At 40.3% G+C, this 21,257-nt stretch overlaps 1 protein-coding gene across 1 annotated transcript; it reads right to left on the bottom strand.

Annotated features, from left to right (window-relative positions):
• Positions 1-445: 445 nt before the first annotated feature.
• Positions 446-6,180, bottom strand: LOC137817736 (transcription factor MYB98-like). Its single transcript, XM_068620967.1, has 3 exons — positions 5,828-6,180; positions 5,435-5,561; positions 446-838 (listed from the first exon to the last, which is right to left on the bottom strand). The coding sequence occupies exons 1-3, from the start codon at positions 6,178-6,180 to the stop codon at positions 446-448; spliced, it is 873 nt and encodes a 290-aa protein (XP_068477068.1).
• Positions 6,181-21,257: the final 15,077 nt, after the last annotated feature.

The raw sequence follows: 21,257 nt of genomic DNA, 5'->3' as shown, positions 1-21,257 counted from the left end.
CAAACTACATTAAAAAAACTTACCACATGAGAATTAAAATCAAGTAATAATAAACACATAAGATCCGGAAAGATAGATAATGGCATAAAATGACATTCCTGCCTAAATATAACATAACTAATGTCCAACTAAGAAAACGCAACAACCTAATAGGAGTAAACTAATGTGTCGTACAAAATTAAGGCAAAAATTCAAGTAACAAACACATTAAATCCGGAAAGATAGATAATAGCATAAAATGACATTCCTGCCTAAATATAACATAACTAATATCCAACTAAGAAAACGCAACAACGTAATAGAAGGAGTAAGTAAAGTGTCTTACAAAATTAAGTGAAAAACATATATAATCATGGTCGCATACCCTTGTTAATCAGTATATCGGATTCATTCCCTTGTTCATTGCATTCTTTCCAATGGCACAGGAAACCCCAACATCATTATTTTAAACTTGCATTGGCGCGTAGTTGCTGCCACTTCCAATAAACATTTCGTTTGAACATCGATCAAACCTCAACAAAGGTTCTAGCCCATCACGACTAGATCTCAACACCTTCTTATTATTCTTTTTCCTTAAGGGTTTCTTGAACACTTTTGTAGATTCTTCAGTTGCAGTGACCCTTTTAACATAAGCACGGAGCATTGATCCTTCGTAAGGGTTGTTCTTATTCCTGTTGTATGTCTTGTAACTCTGGCGTCGCTTGGTTCCATTCCAATGATTCTTAATAGTATTTTCAGTCCTTCCAGGTAGCCTCTTCGCAATCTCTGACCACCTATTTCCAAATTCCTGGTGGGCTTTGATCAGAATCATGTCTTCTTCCTGGCTCCACGACTCCTTCTGCAAAACAGTTGATACACCGAAAACAAACACATTTATATATCATAAAACAAAATATATAGATTTTTAGTATATTATAGTGATTTTTTCAACTAATTGCATTAAAAAAATATAACTCAATAAAAAATGACTTTATACAACCATAAATTCGAAACATCATTTATTTTTTTCCTTTCACGTTTATTCCCTTACTATATCTAGAAAAAAACAGATTCTAAATTTAAATCATTAAGAGAGAAAATATCTAATAATTCAAAAAATTCAACATGATCATGTGGATATATCTCTATTAGTAATTTTAGTTTTTTTTTCTTATTAAAAAAAAACGAATAGAAACTCCTTGCACAAACAGAAATAAATAAGCATAAAAAAACTGACAATAGTATAATTAATCTTTTCTAAACATTTTCAAGGTTGCAACTCACATAAACTAATTATTTAGTCCTTTGTTTTATCTATTCTAGTTTTATTAATATATATATATATATATATATATATATATATCAATTTATCTCGTAAAAATAGGAGAATAGGTTGTTCAATAAGTTTTAAGACAATTTTTATGTACTATGTTTAAATATAAGCCATATACTAGAAACGAAAATTAAAACATCAAATAAAAAAATTAAATACTTTTCGGATACATGCCTGAAAAGTATTTTAAAAAGTAAAATTATCTAAAACATATCTGAGAAATGTCATGGAAAAAAATTTAAAAAATAACAAATATTAGATCATGTAAACGTAAAATTCCATTCAAAGGTTAAACTATAAAAAAAACTAAACATTATTACTTGTATATTATGGATAAAAACCAATGAAAAAATAACTCATTTATAAATTCAACTATTCTCATTGAAAGACGTGTCAGAAAGGAAATGGAATATTTAAATATTGTTATATTAAGACGTTTTAAAAACTAATGTTATACAATAATTTAACACTAAATACTTAAATTTACCGAAGTATAAGAATAAATATATATCAAGCTACAAACGTAGTATACAAATAAATTAAATATAAAAGAACATAGTTAAAAAAATACAAATATTTAATAGAGGAGACCTTACTAAAATCACCAGTCAAATTTTTCAACTAGTTAATTATTAAGAAAATGAATGAATAGTTTTCTCCAATAACAAAACAATAAAATTACCTATAAAGATAGCAACAAAATCGAATCAAATAAATGTATGCATTTCATGTTATGTGTAGTAATATGAATAGAATACTCATTATAAAAGTTTAATATCATATTATCTGGCTTAAACAATCAAGTGTGAAAAAAAAATATTGTAATATTATTTCGCAAAATATTTCTTTAGTTAAATTAAGTTGTAACTACTGTAATAAAAAATCATCCTAATACCATTTTTAAACCAAACGTAATTCCAGAACTTTTCTACTTTTCTTCTTGTGATTAAATATTATTTTTGTTGAGAAAATATACTAATTTGAGGAAATAAAAATACATTCAGAATTCATCTAAATCCATAACATTCTTCGCTCCCGAAAATGTACAATTTAAGAGAAACAAATATTCACAAAAATATTTTATTTCAAAACTAGGGGTGTGGCGAATATGATGGTTTTCATAAATTTTATATTTCAAATTATGGATGGGATAAAATATCTATTAACAAATAAGTTTTTTGAAACAAAGTTACAAAATATCTTTAAAATAAAAATTAAGGAAGATTTAATTATGAAAAAAATGATTGGGTTGATTTTGATATGTTAAGTACAAATAGGAAGAACTATTTGATTTTGAAAAATAATTGATAACTCAGTAACATTAATAAAATTAAAAATGAAAGTAATCCCGTCTTTTTTATTTTATTTTAATAATAAACAACACATAAATAGGAATCCCAATGTACTTAAGAAAAAAAAAACTTCAAATTATATATATAGGTCATCAGTTTCGCATATTATAAAAAAATATAATAAAAAGTGTTTTTTATTACAAAATTATTAGATGATAGATCTGAAGTTTTTAGCTATAACTACATCTATTTAATCTATTAGATGTAAGTGTATATATTATTTTACTTTATTAAGAGTTTAATAGTAAGTGATTTGATTTTCTGGTAAAAAAATCATATAAGATTAGACTTATCATCAAATACAAATATTAATTAGTAAATATAAATATCAATGTGTATTTAGCATATCTAAATATTATTTTACAAAAATAAGTTCATTTTTATTAAAAAATTTCTAATTATGTTGCCAAAATAGTTAGGCATTAAAATAATTTAAACAAAAATATTTAAAGTAAACTACACAATTTGTTTTTCCAGAGTTTATATTTTAACTTGTTGGGACTCATGCACTTATTGAATGCATGTTAAATTCTTGTATATAATGTCTAAAAATGGGGGAAAAAATAGAAGATTTAGAGTAAATTTTTGGTATATTTCAAATTTTGTATAGTGTTCATAATTTAACTTACTACGTTCGTACAATGCAATAATAAATAGTATTTGATTATAAATTATTTTAATGAAGTTAATGTAGGCAGGCCAACAAAATTTGCAATGTAATCTTCCATAATTAAAAAAATAATAATGAATGAGAAAAAAAATATTAAAAATAAATTATATTCAAATATTGTATTTATAAAGAGAAAGAAATAATTATCTCAATTATAAACTTTATAAAGGAAATAACATGCTCTAAATTAAAAGATTACCCTTATTTTTACAATAAAAAACGTTTATAAAAAATTATGTATTTTATTCATACCTATATGAAGAGAATTTTTCATTATAACTGCTTTTTGGTATACACAAATTTCTTCCTATTCTATCCTTATTTAATATATCTCATTTTATTAGTACAATGAAGTATTTTGTTATTTTATATGAATTACTTAAAAAATAAAACTATTTTTTAATTTAATATTAATGTACACGGACTCCCCCACTCTTTTATTTGATTCCTTATTTTAAGGCAATTGAGAAAGAAAGAACCAACATACTCTTATATGTTTTCACACCAAATCTCACATATCAAATAAAATAATTTTCATTTCCAATCACTTTCTTCACTCCAAAACCACCATTATTCTTTTGTATATACCATGAAGTCAATCATAACTTTAACGTGAACATTAACACACTCTCTCATATCAAAACTATCAATGAAAGAAGAAAAAAATAAGTGAGACTCAAACCGAAGAAGAAAAACAATGATTGTTTAATCAAATCACCATTTTTCTTTAAAATATTATTTTTTGTTTTTTATTTTTGACTCAGAAAAAATTATTTCTATGTATATTTTAAATTTTAAAGTTGATTAAAAATGAAAATACGAATACAGGCGCAACCGCTGTTATGCCTGTGTTTCTGCTAGTAAAACATACAAACAATGAATGAGAAAATAAAAATAATATTAAAAATAAAATATATTCAAATATATTTCCTATAAAGAAAAATAAATAATCATCTATCTAGAAAAGAAAAACCTACTCTTTAATATTTTTCTAAAGTTAAAAGAATTGTCTTTATTTCGACTAGCAGAAACATTTGCAGTAATACACTTGTTTATCAAATTTTTTAAATATTTTTTAAATTTTATTTTATTTTCTTTATTATAGATATTGTATTATAAGTTTAAAATAATTATAATTTTATTGAATTACTATATGACGTAATTTAAAATGTTATTACAAATTTCATTCGACAAATTTAGAGTCTGATAATCTTTTAATCATCCAACAATAAATTCTTCCTTAAATAAAGTAAATTGTTAAATTATTTATTTTATCAAATAAATAAATAATTATTTTTTTATTAAAATATGAATAATTTAAATAATGTACACTTTATTCTTTTAAAAAAAATTACTATTATTATAATAACTATTGAAATAAAAATATATTATTAAATTATAAGATATTTTTATTAAAAGTTATTAAAAAAACAAATAATTTTATATTTTTATTGTATGTGAATTTTTTATTGTGTATGTGATTTTTCATTAGAAAGAATTATTGGAATTTTTTTTAAAAAAAGTAGTTATTTAAAGTGTAAAATAGTAAGAAATTGAATTTTTTATTTTTTTTCAAATTTAAATTTTAATATAAAATAAATAACTGTTAAATTTATTATATTTTAATGTTATATTTTCTCTAAATAAATGTGTACAGAAAAATAATTCCCTTTCTATTTGTTATAAATAATTATCATTATTGTACTGTTTCCACTAATAACAGTTAAAAAGGATATATATATATATATATATATATATATAATTAAATTAAAAACAATCAACCTAACCTTTGATAGATAAATCTTAATTGAAATGGTACGGAACACATACATTTATTAGAAATTATTAATTCTCTTAAAAACACTTTAGTAAAAGAATTATATAAATGCAAATTTAATTAAATATATATATATATACATATATATACATATATATATATATACATATATTTACACCGATTATTATTTAATTGCATAATTTTTATGTATAATTTATTACATAAATTTGCATGTCTTTTGTTTAAATAAGTTTAAACTTCAATCTGGTAGATATGATTAACCAAAAAAAAATTATATTCATAAGAATGGAAAGAAGAAAAACCCTAATGTTTGGCCGGAGATGATTGTGCCATCTTTCTCGACATTGCTTTCCAACTCTACGGCACATCAGCTTTGCAATTTCTGACCATTTCTTTGGCCCAAATTGATTCACCAATTCCACAAGAGCACTACAAAACCCAGAAATTTGGATTCATTAAAGATTCATATTTTTTTTAGCTTTTGGCAGATGAATGAAAAGAAAACTTCTCTTCTCAATAATTAAAATATAAGCAAATTACGAATATTTTAATCATACAATCAGTTAGAAATAAAAGACGATGACAAGTTTTATTACTAAATTTTGTGACTAATTATTCTATTTTTCATAATGGAAAATGAGAAAAAGAAAAGAAAAGAACAATAGATTGGAAGAACAGATGCCATTTATATATACCTGTCTTCTTCGGGAGTCCACTGCCCTTTGATTATATTACTGTTCATATTCTTTTCCACCTCTACCATCCTTGGATCAGTGTCCCTGTGAAATCCACTCATACCCAATCCATACTCATTAGAGAGACTGAAAGGAGATGGCGATTTGGAAGAAGAGGCTTCAAAGGGATGAACCATGCTTTTCTGGGAAAAGTCCCATATGACTTTGCCTTTATGGTGGTCATACAAAGCTTCAATTTTGTTGTTGTTCTTTGGTGCTAACATTACAGGCTGGTGACTGTTAATGTTAACAAAGCCTGTTAGGGAAGACCCATCATGCCCCAAAGAAGGGGTTGGTATCCCATTACCATACATGGGGGCTGTGATGGGGTTGTGGGCAGGCACATTCACGATGTGGTTTTGAAAATGGTAGAAAGCATGGTTAGGGTGAAACATGATGGGTTGGGATGGTGGGATAAGAAAGGAGCTTTGGGATGGAAACATGTTTTGATGAGTGTGTGGCTTCAAGTAGGGGTTTTTGGGAAAAATACCTGAAAGGAAGCATGGATCAAACTCCATGTAAAAAGCTCAGAAGAATTCAGTGGGTTAAGAAAAAGAGAGTGAAAGACAAAAGCTTGTATGTGATGCGGCTAATAGAGGATTCTTACAGTTATAAGTAGTGGTGGACTTAGAAATGAAGAAACAGTGAGGAAAAATGTGAATAATATCCATTGATGCATGTGCTTTCAACGGTTGTGATTAATAGTTACTGTGTCCGTTCAGGTTCCACTCTTTGCTCTGTCAGCAAGAAAATGGGGCTTATTTAACTCTTATTTTTTTAAATTTTGACAAGAGTAATGAATGACTCAAACAAATTCATTCTAACCACATTGTTAAAATGGAAGGATAACAATAATTTTAATTAGTTTCTATATAATAACTAGGTTATATTAATTATTTTTGCAAATTCACATTAAAATTAGTTAAGACCATACAGGTATATAGGATTTATTAAATATATCATTTTGACACTCTGTAACTCCTCATTAGTTTTCATATAATTTGGTCTATTTGAAATGTAGTATCTATTATTATATTATATTGGACAATAATACTTTGACGATCCTAAATTCAAACCCTAAATTTTAAATCCTATTATATTTATGTTTTTCTCTCTTCTATCTCTTTCTCACGCTGTTCTTTTTTCTTTTTTTTTCTAATTTTACCCTGCAGTAATTTTCTTTTATTAGAAAAAAATATGGTGAAATGGTGAAGCCTTATATTTTTAGAGAATCTCGCAACCCATACATATAAAAAGATAAAGGTCTGATTACCTCAAAACCTTCTAACTACATTGAGCTTCAGACTCTCACTCAATAATAATTTAACACCTATTTTACATGAACCATACTAAACAAATATGATGAAAAGTGAATATTCATGTACTAATAAACACACATTAATATGTTTTACTTTTTTATATTCTTTATTACTGATGTGGAAAAATTTATACAACCGAAGTTCTTTTCAGTATTCAATAAGTCATTATTGATAGGCAGAGAATTCATTAAACTTGAAACGAAAGTGATCCTGCCTGTTGACCGAAACGCTGGAAACTGCCTCGTCAAAGGATCGACGTGCGCACCGCTTCTCACCTCCGTTCCTCTTCGAGATCCACCTCAAGAACCTGCAAAGAAACAGAACGCCCAAGTCAGTGACGGTATCACCAAATACTAAGAGAACAAGAACCGTGCAAATCTTCTCTCACAGTCAGCTCTATAACTCGCAAGCATAAAGAGTATAATCTGAACGTGCGTACCTCAGAAAGTTGGTTGAGAACTCTTATATACCTGGTTGTTTTCTCTCTCCTGGCAGTTACAAACCTGGACACGTGGCTCGCATCCAGTCGTACACGTGCCATCATCTGGAGCCTCCTTGACTTGACGCTGCTTCTACTCTCATTTTGGCTAAGTTATTTATGCATGGTACTGGCCAGTGCATAGCTAACTTGGGAGTGCGATCTCTACTGGAACTGGCGAGTTAGGGGCCTTCATACACCTTCCCTGTGGTCTCGCCGGCCGCCTTCATAATCTGCTTCTCCTTCAACTTTGGCAATGTGCTTGCTCTGGCGATCTCCAATGACTAGGTCGCCTGAATCTATATCTGGCGACTTCATCTTTAACCTGCTGATCGCCGATTCTGATAAGCTGGAAATCGGAACACGCCAATATAACAACTGGCGACTACACGAGCCCCCCGACTTCCTTCCCTTTTGCCAACCTGGCGCCTTGCCAACACGCCTATACTGTAGCAGGATGCCACGTCATCACTCCCGACCACCAGGACGGTACAGAAAGAAAAAAAAAATCTCCCTTACACATTTCTAAGGGGACGATATTCTTTCCGATTATAATCACATTAGCTCCTTCTCAACCTATCCTAAAATAAAGTTATTTCCTTTTTACACATTAGGCTCTTTGAAAAAATAAAGCTTTAAAGGGGGTTAGGTTGAGAAAAATGTTGAACTACCATGAAGTAAACAAAAAAGTTAGTTATCCAGTTAAATTTAATTGTGAGTTTCGTTAAAAAGCATGATTACTTTGTCTCTCCCCATCATATCATTGCAGGAGATGAATTAACCTTACCGATCCCACCTTAGTTAATTTTCTCTGAAGTATTGAATTTGGTCCTTTAACAAAGTATTTTAAAATAAAAATTAAAAGTTGTAGATAATAAGCTTTGTACACTGAGTTTTCTTTAGATAATTAATGTCTTCAGAGTTGAGACAAAGATGCAACTTTGTAATTTGTACATAAATGTGAAAGAGGCATTATGTTAAATACTTTCAATTTATATATATATATGTATCCGCATTTTTATTTTTTTTTGTCATTTATTTATGTTTAGTATTAAAATTTGATAAATAATATTAATATTATTATAGTATATTTTAATAAATATTAATATACATGAGAAGACACATAAATTATCTAAGTGTACCTACTAATATATTGGGAAGAAAACATAGCAAACATAGTAGTTATATATGGTAAATTTACAAATATCTTTAATTATAAAAATAGAGAAGAAAATCAGTTTAAAACAGAAAAGCAGTTTCCAAAACAAACGGACAAAAACTTAAAATCTAATTGTTTCGTGATTAATTTGAAATTAAAAAAAATAATAAGAAGCACTATGCCATAATCAATCAAATTAAAAAAGTCAACGTAAAGTGATCCTGCCGGTTGACCAGAGCGCAAAAGTCTTGCCACGTCAAAGGTATCTTCCTCTGGATCGACTTTGCACCACGCTAGCTTCCGTCCTTCACACCTCGATTCTCCTCAAGAACCTGCAAAAGACAGAGTGGCGCCGCTGCGGCCGATCGCGCTCTGACGCTCAAGTCAGTCACGGAATCACCAAAACTCTAAGAGAGAAAAGCTGAAAACTCAAGGAGCCGTGCAAAATCTCTCTCAGCGTACTCAAGTATTCTCAAAGCGTAAATAAGTGTTCTAAACGTGCGTACCTCAGAATCTGTTAAGAGTTCCTTATATACCTGTGCATTTTCTCTCTCCTGACGGTTACACCTCTGGACACGTGGCTCGCATCCAGCTGTACACGTGTCACCATCTGGAACGTCTTCTGCTTGAGTGCCACTTCTACTCTTTAGGCTGTTCGACTAAGTTACTCAGGTGAGGAGCAACTCGGTGCATAGCTGCCTTGGAGCGCGATCTCTTCTAATGGCGAGCACGGGGCGTCACCATGCACACCTTCTCTATGGTCTCGCCTGCCGCTATCACGATTTGCATTACTTGCTCATCGTGTATGTTCTGATAAACTGTTCCCTGGCCTCAACCTCTGGCTAGGGAATGATCATCTGATAACTTCATCCTTCGTACTCGTGCCCTTTGAAAGCCTCGAACAAGCCTTCCTGATCTTTCGGCGATGTCCTCCTCTCGGCGATCTCTGATCACTTGGTCGCCTAAGCTCACATACGGCGACTACGACACAAGCCTGGTGACCGCCGGTTTAGATATGCTAGAGATCGGAGCACGCCAACTTAACGATTGGCGACTACACGAACTTCCCGATTTCCTTCCCTTCTGTCAGCCAGGTGTTCCGTTCAACACGCCTATATTATCGCTTGCTGCCATGTCATCACTCCCGACTACTTGGTCGGTACACAAGCCCCCCAGTCTTAAGCGAAGACTTGTCCAGCGAAAAGACTAAAAGGTCACATCACCGTCGATCTACGCGGCGCTGGCACGGAATTCCAAACATTCGTACCCTCTGCTTTTCTGACGCTCCACGAAACCCCTTTTTCTAATCGCTCGACACGTGGCTTCATCAACGATCATCTTCAGCTGTCGTTTGCGCTTCCGAAAACGTTCGAAAAACCCTTAACCCCCTTGCACTTCCACTGTTCCATCATCTTTCTGCATTCTCAAACACTCTAAGCTTTTCTCTGCGAACCCACGAAGCTTCTTAACTCTCTCAATCTCCAACTCTCTTCAACGCTCATCCGATCACAAAAAGGTACCTCTTTTACTTCTTCTGTTGATATTTGCTGCATTTTAACCGATTCGCATCATCCATTATCTGTCTGAAGCATACGTTGTGGGCTGCTTTTTCCTTTTCTCCTTCTCTCGTAGCTTAGGGCTTCGTTCTTCGTCACGTTCATCCCAGCGAACTCTTGTTCGTTCGCTCTGCCTTCTTCGTTCTCAATCGAGTTGTTCTGTTGGCTTTGTTTCATCCCTTTCATTTCCCCTTGCAGTTCCTGCGATGGCTCACACAAAATCCACTGCGAACCCTCCTTCTTCGTCGCGAAACCCTCCACCCCAAGCGCGTAGGGTTGCTCCTGGGGCAAATCCTCCACCAGAGCGTAACCCACCACGAGCATCTGGTGCTCCTTCTACCCAGGCTGAGAGGCCTGCAACTTCTCACGCCAACCTCGCTCAGGCAATCCCGCCAGTCGCCGGAGGGGCTTCCTTGCCTCCAAAAGACTACAAGGAACTCTATCCTTGGGCCACCCCACTCTTGTTAAAAGAGACTTCTTCAATAAACACGGAGTTGGGCGTGCTCCGACTAAGGAAAGGAGACCAGTTCGACCTCTCCTTCCACAAGGAACACGATAGCAAGGTGGCCGTGCTGCCCTGCTTCCCGGACGAGCCGATCTGTGCGGACGACAAAGGGAACAACGGCGAGTTGTTATGCATCCTCTACGCCACCTTCTTCAAGAAAGTGAAGCTCAGACTTCCCTTTACTCGCTTCGAGAGAGAGCTGCTAACCGAGCTCGATATCGCCCCCGCCCAGCTTCATCCCAACAGCTGGGCGTTCGTAAGAGCGTTCCAAATCATCTACGCACACCTGGGGCTGCCGGCTTCAGTGGATGTCTTCCTTTTCCTGTTCGAGGCTAAGAATCCCGGAGACCGCCTCTGGATTAGCTTAAACGGGATTGCTGGGAGGTCAATCCTCTCGATCTTCCAGCAATCTTACAAAGACTGGAAGGGAAAGTTCATCAAGGTGCGCCCAAATGAGCAAGATCCATCACTGCTCGACGGTTTCCCCTTGTACTGGGTACACAAGGGGAACAAAGACTCCAAGGAATGCTTTAGGAGGCCAAGGAGTCCTGACAACATGGGCGAGCTAGACAAAGATCTCTGCCTTTTCTGGAAGAGCGTAGCAGCTGCCAACATCACTTTCCCTACCGCCTCAATCATCTCCTTTGAGTTCTCCTAGGGCCAACTTGAAGCTCACATAGGTTAGCCCTTTCCCCAGCACCAAGACTCTTGTTTTGTGTTGGAACTAACTTAGCGTTCCTACCATTCCATCCTTTGGCGTTCTGCTTGTTCTGCATTGGTCTTGATTTTGAATCCATGTGCCACTTGTTTGCGTTATTCCTGCGTGCATATACTGGTATATCTTGCTTTTGCTTTTGTGCTTACTCATCTATTTTCTACCTTGTGCAGACTTCATGTTGGGAAAAGGTAAACTAGCTGAACTGAGGGCGATCGCCCGATCTCACAAGTTGGCGACGGGTTCCCAAACCGTGCCCAACTCGGTGGTGGAGATCGCCGTTGCTCAGGGCAGAACTCCTCCCCAAGGTCCAACTCCTTCGGAGACACTACCCGCCCCCCAAAGAAAAAAAACTTGTCTTGAGGAAGCCAAAGAGGAAAACTCCTCAAGTGGTACAGGAAGAAGAGGATGACGAGGCGACTGAGGACGACCTCGTCACCAAAAGAACAAGGGTGGCACCCTCTTCACCACCTGCTCTCCCAACACCAACACCGCCCTATCCTCCAGCTCCAACACCGCCAGTCCAAGCAACACCCTTGGCTGTCGCGCCCCCTGTGGTTGAAGGCAGCGAGCCTAATTTCATTGAGAATCCTCCAAGCGCCTCCACGCCATTTGTATCTGCTGGAGAGGATCCTCCTTCAACCACCTCTATCGCTGGGGCTGCACCAGGAGGAGATGAGGGTGGCCATAACTCGCCAATCCTGATAACAGAGTCTCCGACTTCACCACCACGCCAAGAAGCCCCCCTCGCCCTTCAAACTCAAGAGGGTGGTGGTGAAAGTCAGCACCAAGCTCCTCCAGCACCTCCACCAGCAACAACTACAAACCTTCCCCCCTCCATCAAAGAGATCTGGGGGCCCTTCACAGCCAAACTAAAGATGATGGCAGAGGATCTCCCCTCAATCATAACGAAGGCTGTGAAGAACTCGAGCAAGAAGCTCCAAGACGAGAATGTGACGCTTAAGGAGGCAAACCGCCTGATAAGGATGGAGGCAGAGAAGCTTTCTTGCAATCTGATGATGGCGGAAATCGACCATTCAAGGCTGGAGGACACCATGGACGCTGAACTAAGGGGCGCGCGTAAGGAGGCCTCCGATCTGCGCCAAAAACTGCACCTCCAAGCTCAAGAGAAAATTGAGCTGGAGAGCAAGCTGGTACCCTAGAGGCTCAAGGTGGCCAACTTGGAGGCATCATAAAGCTAATCATAAATTTCATAAATTCATAATTTTATAGCAATTGAAAAAAATGAGTCTAAACGACTAAAGAATTGCTTTGTTAACTTCTGAAATTACAAAATAATTATAGTAAATTAATAAAATATTAATAAGGATAAAATATAAAATTCATAATTGTATAATAGCAATTGAAAAATCTGAGTCTAAAACCAACGCCTCCACTATCAACAAATAACCTGGTCCACATCTAGCAACCATTAAGTGACAATAAATAAAATAAATTTTTAAAACTAAAAAACTGCTCTGTTAACTACTGAAATTACAAAATGATAAAATAATCAAAATAAATTAATAAAATAAATATTAATAAGGATAAAATAAGAACAAATTTATATAAACCAAAAACTGTTATAATGGGGAATCCCCTTTATTAGGCATAGAGGTATAGACTATAACAATATATATACACTATTTTATTTGATTTTTTTCTTTCTTCTTTAAATCCAATTGTACATTCACATAGTAACTGACAACCATAATTACATTTTTTTTCAAAAGTTTTGTTTATTTCATTAGTTATTGTAAAAATCATGTAGTACGAAGAAACTTTTAAAAAATTTCTTACATTAAAGACTGATCCTGCCTGTTGACCGGAGCGCTGGAGAATGCCTCGTCAAAGGATCGACGTGCGCGCCGCTTCTCACTTCCGTTCCTCCTCTGGATCTATCTCAAGAACCTGCAAAGAAACGATACGGCGCCGCTGCGGCCGATCGCACTCCGACGCTCAAGTCAGTGACGGTATCACCAAATACTAAGAACTGGAACCGTGCAAATCTCTCTCACAAACAGCTCTGTCACTCGCAAGCGTAAAGTGTATGAACTGAACGCGCGTACCTTAGAAAATCTGTTAGGAACTCTTATATACCTGGTGACTTTCTCTCTCCTGGCAGTTACTGACTTGGACACGTGGCTCGTATCCAACTGTACACGTGCCATCATCTGGAGGCTCCCTGACTTGGCGCTACTTCTATTGTCATTTTGGCTAAGTTACCTATGCATGGTGCTGCCCAGTGCATAGCTAACTCAGGAGTGCGATCTCTACTGAAACTGGCGAGGTAGGGCCTTCATACACCTTCCCTGTGGTCTCGCCGGCCGCCTTCATAATCTGCTTCTCCTTTAACTTCGGCGATGTGCTCGTTCTGGCGATCTCCGACTGTCTGGTCGCCTGAGTCTGCATCTGGCGACTTCATCCCCAAACTGGCGATCGCCTATTCTGGTACGCTAGAGACCGGAACACGCCAACTTAACTATCGGCGACTACACGTGCCTCCCGACTTCCTTCCCAACTGCCAACCTGGCGCCTTGTCAACGCGCCTGTACTGTATCAGGATGCCACGTCATCGCATCCGACCTCCAGGGCGGTACACAAGCCCCCCAGTCTTAAGCGAAGACTTGTCCAGCGAAAAGACTGAAAAAGCCTTCGTTAACACCGGTCTACGTGGCATGGGCGCAGAATTCCAAGCGGTAGTACTTTCTGCTGCTCTGACGCTCCACCAAACTCTTCGCGCATCGTTCGACACGTGGCTCTCATCAACGGCTATCTTCATCTGCCGTTAGCGCTTCCAAACTTATTTCGAAAACCCTTAAACCCCTTACGCTCCTACTGTTCCATCACTTTCCTCATACTCGCATACGCTACCACTCCTTTCTGCGAAAACTCTCGACGTTCCTCGACGCTCCAGATCACCAACTCCCTTTATCATTCTCCCGATCATCGAAAGGTAACTACTTTCCTTCATCTGCTGGGTTTTCTTGCATTTTCACCGATTTGCATCATCCTATAACTGTCTGGTGCATACGCTGTGGGCTGTTTTTCCATTTCTCCTTCTGCGTGACTTAGGGCTCTGCCGATTGTCGCAACGAACTCACATTCGTTCGTCTTTCACCTTCCATTCATGATTGAGTCAGCCTTTGTAACCCTCCTGATTATTTTTCCTTCCTCCTTCGTTTGCAGTTGCTACCATGACTCGCACGAAGATCACCCCGAACCCCCCTCCGTCAGCGCGAAACCCCCCTTCACAAGCACACGACTCTACGCAAGTTCGTGGTGCTCCCTCTTCGCAGGCTGTGAGGCCCGCGTCCTCTCACACCACTCTGGCCCAGGCGACTCCACCAAACGTTGGAGGAGCCCCCACCCCACTGCCAGACTTCAAGACGTTATACTCATGGGCTAACTCGACCCTCCTAAAGGAAACGTCGTCGGTGAACACCGCGGGAGCGGTTCTGCGATTGACCAATGGGGACGAGGCCCACCAATCATTCCACAAGGAGCACGATGAGAGAATGATGGTGCTGCCTTGCCCAGCCACTCTGCCAGTGTGTGTCGATGACAAAGTGAGCGCCGACGGGCCCTTCTGCTTCGTCTACACAACTCTCTTCAAGAAGGTTAAACTCAGGTTCCCTCTCACTCGATTTGAGAGGGAACTCTTAACCGAGCTCAATATCGCTGCCGCCCAGCTTCACCCCAACAGCTGGGCGTTCGTCCGAGCTTTTGAGGTAACGTGCGCCCACCTGGGGTTGCCTGCGTCAGTGGACGTATTTTTATTTCTGTTTGAAGCCAAACACCCAGGCGATCGCCTTTGGGTCAGTCTGAACGCCATTGCTGGGAGATCCATCTTCACCATCTTCCAGCAGTCGTATAAGGATTGGAAGGGGAAGTTCATCCAGGTCCGCGCAAACGACAAAGACCCTTCCCTTCTCGACGGTTTCCCCTTGTACTGGGTGGACAAGGGGAAAAAAGAGTCCAAGAGCTGCTTCAGGAGGCCCAGAAGTCCTGATAGCATGGGAGCTTTGGACAGAGACCTTTGTCTCTTCTGGAAGAGGGTGGCAGATGCCCACATAACATTCTTGACCCCCACCCTGATTTCCTTCGAGTTCTTTGAGGACCAGTTGGAATTCCAAATAGGTTAGGACGCTATATCTTTATCCTGACATTGCTTCTGATATTGTTTCTGGGCGTCTTGTGCAATACACACAAGACTTTGGTTTTATCTCTTCTGCATATGCCTGCTTTGCTGTCTTATTGTCTTGTACCTTTACCCCTTTCTCCTTTGAGCTAACTTATGCACTTTCATTTCACGCAGATACCATGTTGGGTAAGAATATGCTCGCCGATCTAAAGGCGCTCGCCCGCAACCACGGGTTGGCGACCGGCTCCCAGACGGTTCCCAACTCGGCGGTCGAGAAGGCCATTATCCAGGGGCGATCACCGCCTAAGGCGCCCACTCAACGAAAGAAACTGGTCCTTAAGAGGCCAAAGCGGAAAGCCCCCCAAGTTGTCCAAGAGGATGAGGAAGAGGACGACGAGGTCACAGAGGATGGCCTTGTCACGAAAAGGAAGAGGGTGGCACCATCTTCCCCACCTGCCCCGCCCCCTCTTCCAGCTTCAACACCACCATCAACACCCGCTCCTCCTCCTTCACCACCAGCACCACAAGCCCCTTCACCACCAGTCCAAGCAGTCCCATTGGCCACTGCGCCACCTGCAACTGAGGCCCAAGAGCCAAACTTCTTAGAGGACCCCCCGAGCGCCTCTACTCCACATATATCAGCAGGAGGGGGCCCTCCTTCCAACACCTCAGCTGCAGGAGTCATTCCAATCGGGGATGAGGTCGCTCACACCTCTCCAATCCTAATCACCGAGTCCCCGGTTGCGTCGCCGCGCCAAGAAGCAACCACCAAAAATATTGTTAAGGAAGGCGGCGACGAGAACCCTCAACAAGCCCCCCTGGCGCCTCTCCAAGCTGCAAATCTTTCCCTCGAGGTGACGAGGATGTGGGAACCTCTGACTGCTAAACTCAAAACCATTGCAGAGGATATCCCATCAATCATAACGAGAGCTGTGGAGAGCTCCACCAGGCGGCTACAGGATGACATCTACAACCTCAAGACCGAGAACAGCACAATGAAGGTCGAGGTGGAGAAGGTGTCATTCAGCCTAACGCTCGCGGAAATGGAACATTCTCGAGTGGAGGATGCCCTAAACACCGAGCTTAGGCTTGCGCGCAAGGAAGCTGTCGACCTTCGCCGCAAAGTCCACGAACTTGCCCAGGAAAAGGTCGAACTTGAAAGCAGAATCGTGCCTCTGCGTACCAAGGCGAGCAACCTGGAGGCTCAAATTCAAGCCAATGCCGACAAGGTACAGAAGCTGGAGCAAAGGTCGATCGACCGCGAGAAGCTACTTGGGCAAGTAGAGAAAGCAAGAGACGACGCCATGGCTGATCTCTCCGAGGCAAACAAAGAGAAGGTGAAGATGGTTGCCGAGTTGGCCCAGGCTCAAACAGAATCTAAGAAGGTGGCTGACGACCTTCTTCAAGCTCAAGAGACCAACAAACAACTCCAAAAACAGGTCGAAGAGCTGGAGCAGCAGAACAAGGAGCTTAAGCAGCAGGTTGAAGGATTTCAAAAGCAAATTGAAGAACTTCAAAAGCAAATTGAAGAACTTAAGCTAAGCTCTGCTCAGATTTTGGTTGCTGGGTTTGACGCCGCTCGAGAACAGTTTGCATGCCTCTTCCCTGATCTTGACCTTAGCATGGTGTCGTTAGACAACGAAGTAGTAGATGGGAAGGTTGTTCCCGCCGAAGGCTCAACCAACTCTACCCCATCTGCCTCTTTATGAATTCACTTGTATTTATCTTGTAAAAACTCTTGCACATGTATTTCGAACAGCTACTTATTTTAATAGCGAAATTTGGATATTTCTTCCGACTTCTTTTGAGCGCTTTACTTTCTTCGTATGTTTAACTCCGCTGCGTTTAACTTAGCGATTTTGCAAACATGACCTTTGGCGTAACTGCTTCGAGCCGATTCAAACTTAAGCAATAATCGCTTTAAACAACTTGTACCCCTGAGGCACTAACCTGATCATAAGAATACCTTCCGAGCAACGAACTGTAACTCAATCATTGGTTCAAACAATGTCCCACTTGACCCGCTTTATCAAACAAGTCTTTCAACCTTCTCGCCGTGTTTGAACTTTCGCGATCACCTAGACCTCTTGGCAACACCAGCTTTCCTTAGCCTCAGGCTTTGGCAGTCATCTCTTTATCTGAGGCAGAAATGCCCTTTGGGACCTTCCTTTACCTCCCCTGAACCTCAGAGCTAAAGACTGGCTGGCTAGGCGTTCTCTTCGAACCTACCTTAGCCGCCTTTCAAGCTTCTTCCACCCTCTTCGCCATACCTGAACTCGTTCAAGACGAGAAGGATTTTATCTTGCCTATACTCGCACACAGGCGAGAAGGTCTTTTAACTCGCCTGAACTCGCTCATCGGCGAGAAGGACTTTTACTCACCTGAACTCGCTCATCGGCGAGAAGGACTTTAAACGACCTTAACTTGCTCGACAGCGAGAAGGACTTTGTCAGGTGCCTCAACTTGCCCAGGGTGTACATCTCCTCCCCCCTGGATGCACTGAGGACCTTTTCTTTCTCACGCCTGCACTCGCTCGACGGCGAGGAGGTCTTTAACTTGCCTCTGCGTTGCCCCGGGAGTTACATCTTCTCGCTCCCAGAAACACGGAGGACTTTTTCTCTTTCTCGCCTGCACTCGCTCAACGGCGAGGAGGTCTTTAACTTGCCTCTGCGTTGCCCTGGGAGTTACATCTTCTCGCTCCCAGAAACACGGAGGACTTTTTCTCTTTCTCGCCTGCACTCGCTCAACGGCGAGGAGGTCTTTGATGGGCCTTAGTTCGCACAACGGCGGTAAGGACTTTATCCGGTGCCTCAACTTGCCCAGGGCGTACATCTCCTCCCCCCTGGATGCATTGAGGACCTTTCTCGCCTGCGGCCGCACAACGGCGAGGAGGTCTTTTTAACTTGCCTCAAAACGCGCGAGGGCGTTGAGGTCTTCCATCTGGTGCCTCCGATCGCCGAAAAACGATGAGGACTTTAAAAACTTAACTGGTGCCTCTAATCGTCGAAAAACGATGAGGACTTTAAAACTTAACTGGTGCCTCTAATCGCCGAAAAACGATGAGGACTTTAAAACTTAACTGGTGCCTCTAATCGCCGAAAAACGATGAGGACTTTAAAACTTAACTGGTGCCTCTAATCGCCGAAAAACGATGAGGACTTTAAAACTTTAGAAAACACGCGACATATCTTTTCGTGCCTCAAATCATGTACGAATGACAAGGTCTTTCTTCGAAACTTTTGGAAATAACACATATGCGATCTGAAAACACCTTATACTTCGAAAACTCTTCCTTTATTGGGTGGCCTCATTAAAAACCCTCCTTAGGGAAAAAAGAGTGCCCCCTTAAAACTGTTTTAACAGAGACATTGCAATGTAATATTTGTGTTTGTCTTTACTTACAAAGCTCTTAGCTATAGTACAACTTCAGGTGTGTGGCGTTCCAGGTACGAGGGATCGCCCCCCCTTCCAACGTCTCCAAGCGATAGGCTCCGTTCCCGAGTGCCTCGGTTATTCTGAACGGTCCAGTCCACTTGGGTGATAGCTTATTCTCCATCTCGTACTGGTGGGCCTTTCTCATCACCAGATTGCCTTCTCTAAACTGCCTTGGCATCACCTTTGAGTTGTACCTTCGCTCGACCCTTCTCTTCACCGCCTCAGCCTTCAGCCTTGCCTCCTCCCTGACTTCGTCCAGCAGATCCAGGTTCAGTCTTCTCTCTTCATTCGAGTCTTCCTCTACAAAGTTCTGGAATCTCGGCGAGCTCTCCTGAATCTCGACTGGAATCATGGCATCACACCCATAGACCAAGCTAAACGGGGTCTCATGGGTTCCTGACTGCTCGGTGGTGTGGTACGCCCAAACTATACGGGGTACCTCCTCAGCCTAACTTCCCTTGGCTTTCTCGAGCCTTCTCTTCAAACCTCTCAGCAACACCCGGTTAGCTGATTCCACCTGGCCATTAGTCTGAGGGTGCTCGACGGATGCAAACACTTGCTGAATTCCGACCCCTTCGCAAAGCTTCTTCAACAGGTGGCTCGCAAACTGAGTCCCATTATCTGATACCAGGCGCTTAGGCACTCCAAACCGGCACACAATATTCTTCCATACGAAGCCTTCGATCTTGTGTGCGGTGATCTGGGCCACTGGTTCTGCTTCAATCCACTTGGTGAAATACTCAATCGCCACCACCAAGTACTTCATCTGCCTGATCGCCAGTGGAAAAGGTCCCAGGATGTCGATTCCCCAAGTATGAAACGGCCAAGGGCTATAGATCGACTTCAACTCCTCGGGAGGCGCCTTGTGCCAATCGGCGTGCTGCTGGCATTGCTTGCAGCACTGGGCATACTTCTTGCAATCTTCTCTCATGGATGGCCAGTAGTAGCCTGCACGGAGAGTCCTGGCGGCCAGAGCTCGACCCCCGACGTGACTTCCACATATTCCTTCGTGGAGCTCTGCCATAATTCTCGTGCACTTCTCGCCGTGTATACATTCCAGGAGTGGGTGAGTGAACCCAAACCTGTACAGATCGCCATCAATCAGTGTATACTTGCTGGAATTCTTCTTTACCTTCCTAGCTTCTGTTGGATCTAACGGGAGGAGGCCATCCGCCAGGCATCGCTTGTACTGTGTTATCCACGTGTCTGGCTCATGGGTGGCGCAGACCTGCATCACGTCCACCTTCTCTCCTCGACAAGCTCTAATTCTTGGCGATCTCAGGGTTTCTTGCGTCAAAGACTTATGGCTTCTCGCTGCTCTCTCCGTCGACCTGCTTATCTGAAGGACCAGGTGATCTGCTACAAATGCCCTCGGCATCTTCAAAGTTTCTTGAATCACTGTCCTCTGCCTACCCCCCTTGCCCGAACTGGCGAGCTTAGCAAGCAAGTCAGCTCGGGCATTCTGTTCTCGGGGCACATGCACCACTTCAAAAGAGGCAAAGGAACTCTTCAATTCCTGCACATACGCCAAGTAAGCCGCCATTTGTGGATCTTTAGCCTGGAACTCGCCTGTTACTTGCCCTGTGACTAGCAGCGAGTCACTCTTAGCCATCAACACTCTGGCTCCCATCTCTTTAGCCAGCAGAATCCCGGCGATCAGCGCCTCATACTCTGCTTGATTGTTGCTGGCTTTGAAGGCGAATCTCAACGATTGTTCGATCAGCACGCCGTTGGGTCCTTCCAATATGACTCCAGCACCGCTACCCTGCTGGTTTGACGATCCATCCACCGAGAGTACCCAACGGAAATCATCTCCTTCAACCTGCGTCGCCTCTGAAGAGAGCTCGACTACAAAATCTGCAAAGATTTGCCCTTTGATCGGGCCTCGAGGCTCATATTTAATGTCAAACTCTGACAACTTGACTGCCCACTTCACCATTCTTCCTGCAACGTCAGGTTTCTTCAAGACCTTCTGGATGGGCAGGTCAGTCATCACCAATATTGTGAAACTGTGGAAATAGTGGCGCAACCTCCTCGCCGAAAACACCACAGCCAATGCAGCCTTCTCTAGGGCCTGATA

This window comes from Phaseolus vulgaris, chromosome 10 (assembly GCF_000499845.2).
Source record: "Phaseolus vulgaris cultivar G19833 chromosome 10, P. vulgaris v2.0, whole genome shotgun sequence".
Taxonomy (NCBI): domain Eukaryota; kingdom Viridiplantae; phylum Streptophyta; class Magnoliopsida; order Fabales; family Fabaceae; genus Phaseolus; species Phaseolus vulgaris.
This window is presented reverse-complemented; position numbering and strand designations above follow the sequence as displayed.

Bases quoted from the DNA above. Each gene is read 5' to 3' on its own strand.
- LOC137817736 (XM_068620967.1), bottom strand. From the start codon at position 6,180: ATGTATGGTAATGGGATACCAACCCCTTCTTTGGGGCATGATGGGTCT. The intron at 5,562-5,827 runs GTATATATAAAT...TGGGTTTTGTAG, and splicing joins TGGACTCCCGAAGAAGACAG to TGCTCTTGTGGAATTGGTGA. The intron at 839-5,434 runs GTTTTTCTTCTT...ACTGTTTTGCAG, and splicing joins ATCTCCGGCCAAACATTAGG to AAGGAGTCGTGGAGCCAGGA.